Here is a 10,141-nt window from a genome sequence, read left to right on the forward strand (position 1 = left end):
GAAATCAGTAATAAGTACTACCCTAAATATTTGTATTAGCCTTGATGATTCTTTTTTCACTTGAATTGGGGTGTTTGAATTTACTGTTTCTTATTTTAAAAGCACAGTTTAGGGTAAAAACACAGCAGAAATCACAGCATAAACCTGGTTGAAGGTGGTGCCTGGCTGAAGGCTTGTTTTTCTTTTTTTTTTGCCCTTTGGGGGAGTGTGAATAGAGTGGGGAGTATATCATTTGCTTTTTTCTCATTTGCATAAAAGAAAAGGACATAGTCTTCTAAGTTTTATTCAGAATGAAATCAGCATAGTAAAAACACAGCAGTTACAGACGTGAAAGAGAACTTGATTTCTTGACAAAATCAGTCCTACGGGGGCAGGAGTGGACCCTAGCTGTGCTCCACTTTACATCCAACTACATATAAAGACAAAGGTGGCCTCTAGGACATCTTATGAAAATAAAACAAGCAACTGGTAGACACAAGAAAATCATTTGTGGTCATAGTTTGCCTGAGATGGAGCAAGCTTGCTTTTAATCCAAGCCTGGTATTTCTGGGTTATTAGGGTGTAGATTCCAGGCTTCTTGGCATCACCACATCTATGACCTGCAGAGACTAAGGCATAGAAGGCACCTTTGCAAACCAAGGGGCCACCTGAGTCACCCTAGAAAAAAGAAAATAGACAGATACTTGGTGAGAAACTATAGAACTTTTTCTACCATTAATTATCTGTTACTCAAAGGATTATTAGGTGGGTCCTTGGTTTCTCTGTGTCCTGAAGGGTTCCTGATATAGCCCCTTGCTCAGTGTGGGTTGTCTCTCTCTCTGCCCAGGGCAATGATTCTGTCCATCTGTCTGTCTCTGTCTGTGTCCCTATCTCTGTCTGGGACGATGTTTCTGTCCATCTGTCTGTCTGTCTCTCTCTCTGTCCATATCCCTGTCTCTGTCTAGGACTACTAATATATACAACCTTTGATAATCAGTGACTATTGAACTTTATTCATTAAGGAATGAGTAAAGTTTAAAGGAATCCACTGAAATGAAAGAGATGTTTAAATTATGGATTTCACCTTGGTGCCCACGGATCTGAAATCAAGTTGCTACTGAGATGGGCAGAGAGGAGAAATGTATCGTACTAAATACATTGGTGGCAGGGACTCTGTCTTTTTTTTTTCTTCCCGTTTTTGCATTCTCCTGTAATTGAATATAATGCTCGGCACAAATACAACACTTTGTAAGTACTTGCTCCGTGAACGGATTCTTGAGGACTCAGACCTAAACATGTAACTACAATTCTGTCAAGGAAAGTGACAGCATGACAAGAGGGGCTTTCAAATCTGAAGATTTGCCTCTGCTGCCACTCCCATGGGGAACTGTAGCACTTTGTGCTCTGGTTGCCATGGAAAGAGAGGCTGAGGGGGATGACAATCTTGGGGCACGGCAGATACATGGTGATCTTTGAAAGCATCATGTCCTCCCCTCAACAAGGCTTAATACAGTACGATGTCAATAGTGCATTCTAATTTCTTAAAAATTAGTAATCCATTTGTGCTACGTGTCACCTGCAAACATGAACAACTATGTTTTTTTTACTGCCTCAGGAAACAAGAGATTCTGAAAAGTATGACTCCTTTCCTTTCATTCAATCTGTCAGCATTATTTAAGAAACACATACTATATATTTGAGCTTCTTGCATCTGGGCTTTCCAACACCTCTCTATTGATTGCCTACAATGGTGGGTTTTGTGGGGGGGAGAGGAAGTTATATTTTACACCACTAGTGAACTCAGAGTTGGTAGGCTTTCTAAGGATGGTAAGATCCCTTTGAAAAAGCCTGTAAAAGTTATCAGATGCAGTCTATCATCCTGATTCACAGACATTTAAGGAGTGCTTATGTGTTGGGGAAGTTCTTATGACTCATTCACATTGGTAGATGAGAAAGAATAGGGAACTCAGTGCAGGAATGGAGAGGAACTCTCTGGAGTTGTGATTTTCTGTTCTCCATACCTCTCCTCTGTGCTAGGTTTACATGGAGGCTCGACTGCATGCACAGCGTTCTGAGATGACTATTTGCTGGATGGGCTCTTACCTGGCAGGAATCCTTCTGGCCCCTGGTGTCTCCTGCACATATCATGTCTTCAGTTATAATAGGGTTGTGGTTATAATAACTTGGGCTGTTGCAAAGTTTTCGATTTATGACCGTAACAGTGACTTCGTGCAGGGTATCAGAGATCCTTAAAAACTGTGGGTCGGTGGCTCCCCAGCCAGTAACCTGGCATTTTGTTCCAGCTCTGATATCATTTTTGGAGCTTGGGTGGAGCAGCTGGACATGTTTGTCAAGTGTTGCAGCCGTGTGAAGCTGACAGATTGAAAAGAACATAAATTATCATTTGTCCCCAGTAGTATTCTGCTATTAGTCTGAGCAATGTATGTGTGGTCCCTCTGGTCTAGGAAGGCATCCCTCTTCTTGAATCTACTTTGGTGGTAGCCTGCAGCTGTATTTGTGGTTGTTACTTTTCTGAAATGCTCTCCAATCCCTGTAGAGCTCAATGATGCTTGGGGAGGGAGCTTAGACAGAGCAGGAATTTTGCCCAGTCTTAAGCAAACTGGCCTTTGCTCTGCATTGGATGGTTTTCTGTGGAATAACATCCATAGGTCATGACTTTGAGGGCTGGGCTGTTTCCTGCTGGATAAGACCCTTGAGTATGGTCTAGACTAAGTCTGGACTAGACTAAGTATGGTCTAGACTAAGTTATAACTCACTTATGTGTCCCTGAATTCACTTGGTTGGCTCAGTTCTATAAAGGACTTGCAATTTTCATTTGCTAATGATAAAAGCATTTGGGGAAAAATCTTTCAGTGGGGATCTTTGGGCTTGTTGGGATGTTCCCCTCCCACATATGTGAGCATCAGGGTTGCTTTTCTTTGTTTAAACACAGACCTGATGCATTTGTGATAAATTCTTGTTTCTTTCAAGGCAGTGTATGAAGTAAAAGGGGCCCTTATAGAACATGTCACGTTTACCTCAAACATGGGGACAGTGCTAACAAAATCCTTTTCTGTAGATGATATAACAGCTGAACTATGGTGTACAAGAATGCTGGAGAAATTGAAGGAAGGCAACACTACATACCTTAATCAGCATAATATCATTTGATTTACGATATGATGTATGTCTTGAGAATGGTATGAATTTTTCAATCTCAAACATTTGTTTGGAGGTCTCTTTCTTTGAGAGAGAGTGTGCTCCTAAAATCACCTTGAAAAACTGGACTTTTTTATGCCTAAAAAAAAGCAAAGAGAATAGAAGGAAGAGAATGAGTCCCAAATACCCCAGTGGGAAGTAGAAATGGTGGAGAACATACAGGAACAAAGGCCATCTCTAAAGTAACCTGTTTGGATTAGGTGGAGTGACAGAGGTCTTAGTGGACCCAAGCATGAAAGGATGATATAAAGGGCCAAAAGACCTGCTCTCAGACCCACCCCACCTCAATTCCCTAGTATTTCAAAAGAATATCAGAACTTATACCCTACTGTGGGGAAAAGGAATGAAATTCTAATTGAAATCGAGTTTACAACAAAATTATGTTAATTTATGTAAAAAGAAATTATATTTCTCGAGTTGTGGGTTGAGATTTATACCCATCATTGTTAATTTCTTTAATTAAGGTACAATATACATAACAAAATTTATAATTTAAACCATTTTTAAATGTACAGTTCTGTGGCATTAAATACATTTACATTGTTGTTCTTTAATCACTACCATCAATCTCCAAAATTCTTACGTCTTCCCAACATTAAGTGTTTTAATAACTAAAAGTAAAGACTCAACTCTGCATTTACTAATCTGGTATATCTAGACCTCATCTCAGTGCAATATGGAGAATAAGATCCATTACATGGCTGTCAGATAAGTTATGTTCTGTCCTGTCAATTAGATAATTTGGACAAGAAAGGAAAACTTGCCTCAATGTGAAAAATCACTGCTAATTTGAAATAAAGACACTGTAGGGTTAGTAGCCATTGATAAATCCATTGTGGAGATTTAGAGGATAGAAACAGGTGAGTCAGATAAAAAACAACAGTTGTTTTGCTTTGTTTTGTCTTATCCCTGGTCATATACAGCTCCAGTACCAGTGTTTTGATAGTGCGACAATTGATTTGAATTACTGCATGTCAACCAAATTACATTTACATCTAGTTATGGAAATAGAAATGTTTTCTTTTTTTTGAGATCTTGACAACACCTTGGGGCATTCAGCATTCTATAAAAAAAAAAATCCTATTTTAATGTGTGCCTTTAGAAAGCTGCTTCAAATCCTTTAGGGAACAAGGAAGATTCTAGAAAGACTTAACACTTGTTTACATGTAACTATTTCGTTGTCACTTGAAAGAGGGATTAAGACAGATTATAATAAAAACATCCACACCCACATAAGTCAGACGGGGAAAGACAAGTACGGTAAGATTTTGCTTATGTGTGGAATCTAAAAAACAAAACAAATGAACAAACAAACAAACAGAAACAGAAACGATTCACAGACACATAGAACAAAGTGGTTGTTACCAAAGGGGGGTGGTGGGCAGATGGGCAAAATAGGTGAAGGGAATTGAGAGGTACAAACTTTCGGTCATAAAATAACTCAGGGGGATGAAAACTACAGCACAGGGAATATAGTCAATAATATTGCAATAACTTTCGTTAACAGATGGTAACTATGCTTATCATGCTGAGCATCCCCTTATGTGCATATTTGCCAAATCACTATGTTGTATGTCTGAAATTCATATAATATTGTATGTCAACTATACTTAAATTAAAAATAAAAACACACACATACTCCCACATATGGATTCATAAAGATTAATAAGAATTAAAAGGCACAGAAACATACAGAAAAAGGAAGAATGTGTTGTTTCAGGTTCGAAGAAGGAGCTCAGGACTACAGTGGGGTGGGTTTGCCTATGGCAGGACTGTGACTGCCAGGAATGACCACTCTTTGGTTTCTACCAAAAGAGTTTATTTTGGTTTATTTTGGGAATTTCAGCTCTATTTGTTGAAAAGTTTGCCTATTGCAAAATCAGGATGGGGATGAAATTTCTCAAAGGATGTGGATCAGATTTCCTAGGATTGATTCAAACTCAAATTCAACATACTCATTAAACCCAAACTGTGGAGGGGTGGGGGGGAAAGTGGAGAATGATACCAAATCCCCAGGACTACTGCTTTAACAGAAAAGATGGAAACATGCATTAAAAACACAAGGAAGGCTGTGGGGTACAAATGCGGGTGTGGAAGATGAATTTTGATTAGGGGATGTTTGCTGAGAAAATTTCTGGTTTTCCTCATCTTTTACCAACGTCCTTGATTAGTTAATGCCTTTGAAATATTTTGGTTATTTTTGTCTCCCCTGGGACATGTTAATACCCAGTACAACGCAAGCAGACTGTGCATGCTTTCTGACTTTCTGTTTCCGGATACACTCCAGCTGGAATCTGAAAGGTCATTTTTTCTGCCCACAGGATACCTGGAGTTACCTGAGTTCTAGGATGCCACCTCCTTAGCTAAACCCAGGTCTGAATTCACACAGATATGTAATAATACCAGTGTTTTTCATTTGTTTATTGTAGGGTTTCTCCGCAGGTGGTCTTTGCTTCAGAATCCTCTGGAGATGCGTGTGTAAAATGCAGCTTTCTGAGTCCCACCCTGGACCTACCTGGAACAGAATTACATGCAGAGCAGGAACCAGAGTGTTGCTCACAGTAATCCTTTTCTGTCTACTGAAACATCATTTCCATTGCGCTTAAAAAGAACCCTTTCTCAGTGTCGTTCAAGCTGATGTGCTGTATAGTCTTCATTGGCAGAAGGGTTCTTTGGCCAAAGGTGACACACATAAGTAGGGAAATCGGGACTCAAATGCAGCTTTTGTGATTCCAAGTCCAGGGCTCCTTTCCTTGACACTCTGGAAGCCCCATGTCAAGCCCCTTCAAGCCCCTTATTTCCTCTGCCAGTTTGCCTCGGCACTGAGCCCTGTTGCTACTTAGATCCACTCCTCCAGGGCTGACAAAGACTGGGTCCTGACTCCCTGGAGGTCTCTTCAATCTAAGACACCAGGGAATTAGCTGGCTGTTGGAGAGGGGATATTACAGTCCCATCCTCAGCACTCCTGGATCATCAGACTTGTGCCTCAGTGACTACCATGAAAGGTACAGAAAATAACCTGATGACATGATATAACAGTAATTATGTTATTGTGCTGTGCCAGGTTTTGTGCTAAGCATTTTATATATTGTCCCTCATTTACACCTCACAACAGTCCTGTGAGGGAGCTATTAGGATTATCCCCGCTTTGCAGATGAGAAGATTGAGGCTCAGGTAAATGAACAAACTTGAGAAAGTCCCACAGATATTAAGGGAAGGCTCCAGGATGCAAATGCAGGCGGGACTGAAACTCAACTGGTTTGAGCCCCCGGGGCCTGAATCTACACCATTCTACTCTGGATGCTCTGGGACGGTCTGAGATGGGGGGGAGGCCAAGTGGAAGGGGCTGTGGGGGGGGGTCATCTAATTACAGCCCAGGCAGGTGAGAGGAGGGGGTGCTCAGTGAGGGGGGAGATTCAGAAAAACAGTAGAAAAGAGTTGGTGAGAGTTTTGCTTCTGATAAACTGAAATGCTGTAAATAAGATTAGACAAGAAGCTTTTTTACTGGTTTCCTTTTCTAGTTGGCAAGGCAACTAATAGAGGGGCCAAGAGGCACAGTAAGGAACTGCGTGGATGGGGAGTGAGAAGGGGCACCCCAGATCTGGCCTCCTTCACCATTTTGCTGAGAGCAGAGCCTCGAGTTAGTAAGTATTCCCCCAGGATACTTGAGAGTACATTTGTGGGAAGCCACCATTAAACTATTTCATAAATATTTTGGATTTCATAAAGCTTAATATTTTTCTAAGCACCAATCCGCCTACATTTTTACACCCAACTGTCCTGGAGAGGAAATTTGATCCACATATTCTGGAGTTTTTTAAACTCTGGCCATTTAAAATGGTATTTAGCAAGAGTTGTTTTTTTCTTTTTTTAATTCCAAGATCTCTTTTCCCCAATTTGTCAGTTTGAGGACCCACTCCTATCAAGTTAAGTTCACTTGACAAAATTTTAAATTCAAATTAATAGTATTATTTACTTTCGGAAAGCACTATATGGCTTGTGAAGGACTTCACACACTGTGTTTTTGGCTTGGAAAAAAAAAAAAAGAAAGAAAGTCTTCCAATTTATTTCCTTCTTTCTCTCCAGACTTTCTTGAGCATTTATAAGTCAAGGCCTGTGTCTGGGGAGGTTAGAATCCACTTGAATGTGTGCCATAAGGATAGTTGAAGATGTGCATATCCTGAATTGAATGAACATTTCTTGATGGTCACCCTCTGCCTCGTTGGTCCTCAGGAGACAAGTGTGCTGAACAGGACAGAAGTGATAGGGATGCAAGGGTGGTTTCTACGACAGCAGAAACCCCATATGAATGAAAGAGTCATAGTAAACTGGAGATTAATAGCTTGCTATTTAGAAATAAAACAGAAGTTCTCACTTTCTGCGGGCTTCAAAATTTCTAAATTTGTGTCTAGTCTTATTAAAATGTGGGCAATTGACATGGAGAAGTAAGTCAATTCAGTTGTTCCATAGCCTGGCTAGCAAACCATTATAGCCAAGAGATTCTTAAGTGAAGTGCTATAATGTTTGTAAGGAAAGAAAGCCCCATCTCTCCTTGGCTTATTCAGGCAAGAGAGAGAAGAAAGAAACATAGAGACAAAAACAACAAAAACCAAACAAAAACCAAATCCCCCCAAACCAACAAGCAAACAAAGCAACAACAAACACCAAATTGGCTTTCTATGGCTTTTCCTTTTGCAAAGGTTGCAGCAACCCAAGAAGAGCTTGGGACCTTTTTAGCTGAAGTAAGAGAATCACAGACTGAAATGTACTTTGAGAAAAGCTTTTGTTCTAAGTATGCCAGAAAAAATAGCTCTTTTTTCCTTATAGAAATCATCTATAACTTTTTTTTTTCTCTTTTTCTGCTGGGAAGTTTGTTGCCCCTTTATGGCTGTGATTTCCAAACTGTGAGTCTCAGGCCTCTGGGGTGGGAGGCAGGGCAGAGAGGTTAACATAAGGGGTGTAAAAATCCATTAACAAAGCAGGTTTCTCGTACATATAACAATAATGGCTGCAACTTATTTGTGCTTACTTTTTGTGCTAAGCATACTAAAATGTTTAAATAGGTACTATTTAATCCTCCAAACCCCATGAAACAGGTACTACTATTATTATTCCCCTTTTGTAAAATGGGAAAGCGGAGATACAAACACAGGCTGTCTAACAAGGTCAGGAAGGCTGCTGCCCCAATTACTACAGTTGTTGCCTTCCCTGGCCTTCCACAGAGGACTTGGATCTGTCCCGTGGCCTGCCTGGGAAAGGTGGCCCAGTTCTCCCTGAAAAGGAAAACTCAGGGCGGAAAACTTGGGTGGGCAAGAGGGAAGTCAACTCCACCAGTTGGTCAGTGATCACAGAAGCTAAGGGTAGATGAAAGTCTTGCCATTTACTACAGCATGAACGGACTTAGAGGATAGTACGCTAGGAGAAATAAGCCAGAGAAAGACAAATACCATATGATTTCACTTACATGTGAAATCCAAAAAATAACAAACAAGCAAACAAACAGTAACAACAAAAAAGAGAGGAACAGACTCACAAATACAGAGAACAAACTGGTAGTTGCCAGAGGGGAGGGGTGGAGGGATAGGCAGAATGGATGAACGAGTAAGAGGTACAAACTTCCCAGTTTTAAAATAAATAAGTCACAGGGATGAAACTACAGCGGAGGGAATATAGTCAATAATATAATACTTTAATCGTGGTGAGCCTATCATAATGTACATAATTGTTGAATCACTGTTGTACCCCTGAAACTAATATTTATTATATGTCAACTCTATTTCAATTAAAAGAATATACATATATATGATTGAACTGTTATTCATACCCTTTGATATTACATCTGTATTCTTCAAACATTACAGTGCTCATTAAACTTAGAATGTTAAAAAACAAACTTCTCTCCTGGGAGAGGCAAGCTTCTCTTCTAGCCGGTGGAGGTAGAATGCACAAGGTCAGAGCAGGTACTCACCAGGAGCGGCAGTGGGCCGCGGACAGCACCCACTGTGGGTGGATCAGCACGCCTCCACAGAGGTGGTGGCCGCGGTACTGGATGGAGGCCATGAATGGCCGGGAATGTGGCGACACTTCTCGCCCTCCAATAATCTCCATGCCGAAACCTACAGAAGAAAACCCAAAGATTTAATATGAAAGATCCAAGCAGATTATTTCATGTAATTCTTCTTCCAATAGTCATTATATCATTTCCAAGATAAAAAAACAACCACCCTACAATCTCCTAATGGCTATAATAATTTTACCGATAAACACATGTACACTTAATAATATATAATATTATATATCATATATAATATATAATTAAATAATAATATAAAATAGTATAATAAATTTAATAATTGATAATACAGGTTCAAGGGATAGACATGGTTGGGAAAATTTTTCATTTCTAAATAACAACACAATCACTAGAAGTTCATTTGATGCATAAATGTGGTGGGTCTAGGAGATACTCACATTCTGGAGTCATAAAAGCCCCAGCTGTTAGGAAAAATAGAGGAAAAGAAGAAAACTTCACCATTTTAATGGCTTTGATTGAAGAAGGCTAGATGAAATATTCTGATGGCATTAGTGAAGGAAGAAGATTCTGAAGACTGAGCTTTGACCTTGAAAGTTTTATCTTTCTCACCACAAGTGTTTCAGACAGCAGTGGTGGAACTCGAATCTTGGTTTTTCACACCTGCGTTTGAAAGTGTTTATCAGTTGGAGGCGATCAGATCTATACTTTTAGCACTTTTTTGTTGTATACGCAATAAAGAACTCATTTCAGGAGTGAACCCTCTTCAACATCTGTATGAGTACTCATGTTATAAATGGTGAAAGAATAAAAAATATCCAAGCCATAAGAACTTAATGAAGTTGCAGACAGGATCCAAAGATGTTCATTGCTCTATAGCAATACTTTTTATTTTTCCTGGCAGAAAGTCGT

General features: G+C 39.8%; 1 protein-coding gene across 1 annotated transcript; it reads right to left on the reverse strand.

The window, feature by feature from the left end:
• Positions 1-267: 267 nt before the first annotated feature.
• GZMK (granzyme K) lies at positions 268-9,887 on the reverse strand. The gene is made up of 5 exons (XM_025867286.2): positions 9,670-9,887; positions 9,167-9,314; positions 3,127-3,277; positions 2,083-2,352; positions 268-657 (listed from the first exon to the last, which is right to left on the reverse strand). Exons 1-5 carry the CDS (start codon positions 9,731-9,733, stop codon positions 484-486), a joined length of 807 nt encoding a protein of 268 aa, XP_025723071.1. The 5' UTR covers positions 9,734-9,887; the 3' UTR covers positions 268-483.
• Positions 9,888-10,141: the final 254 nt, after the last annotated feature.

The sequence above is a fragment of the Callorhinus ursinus genome, unplaced genomic scaffold, assembly GCF_003265705.2.
Source record: "Callorhinus ursinus isolate GAN/ISIS: 27379988/994484 unplaced genomic scaffold, GSC_fseal_2.0 scaffold3, whole genome shotgun sequence".
NCBI lineage: Eukaryota > Metazoa > Chordata > Mammalia > Carnivora > Otariidae > Callorhinus > Callorhinus ursinus.

Excerpts from the sequence above, each read along its gene's own strand:
- GZMK (XM_025867286.2), bottom strand. The coding sequence starts at position 9,733 with ATGGTGAAGTTTTCTTCTTTTCCTCTATTTTTCCTAACAGCTGGGGCT. Across the intron at positions 9,315-9,669 it reads GGCTTTTATGACTCCAGAAT|GTTTCGGCATGGAGATTATT; the intron begins GTGAGTATCTCC and ends TTTCTTCTGTAG. Across the intron at positions 2,353-3,126 it reads ATGATATTATGCTGATTAAG|CTTCACACGGCTGCAACACT; the intron begins GTATGTAGTGTT and ends TCAATCTGTCAG.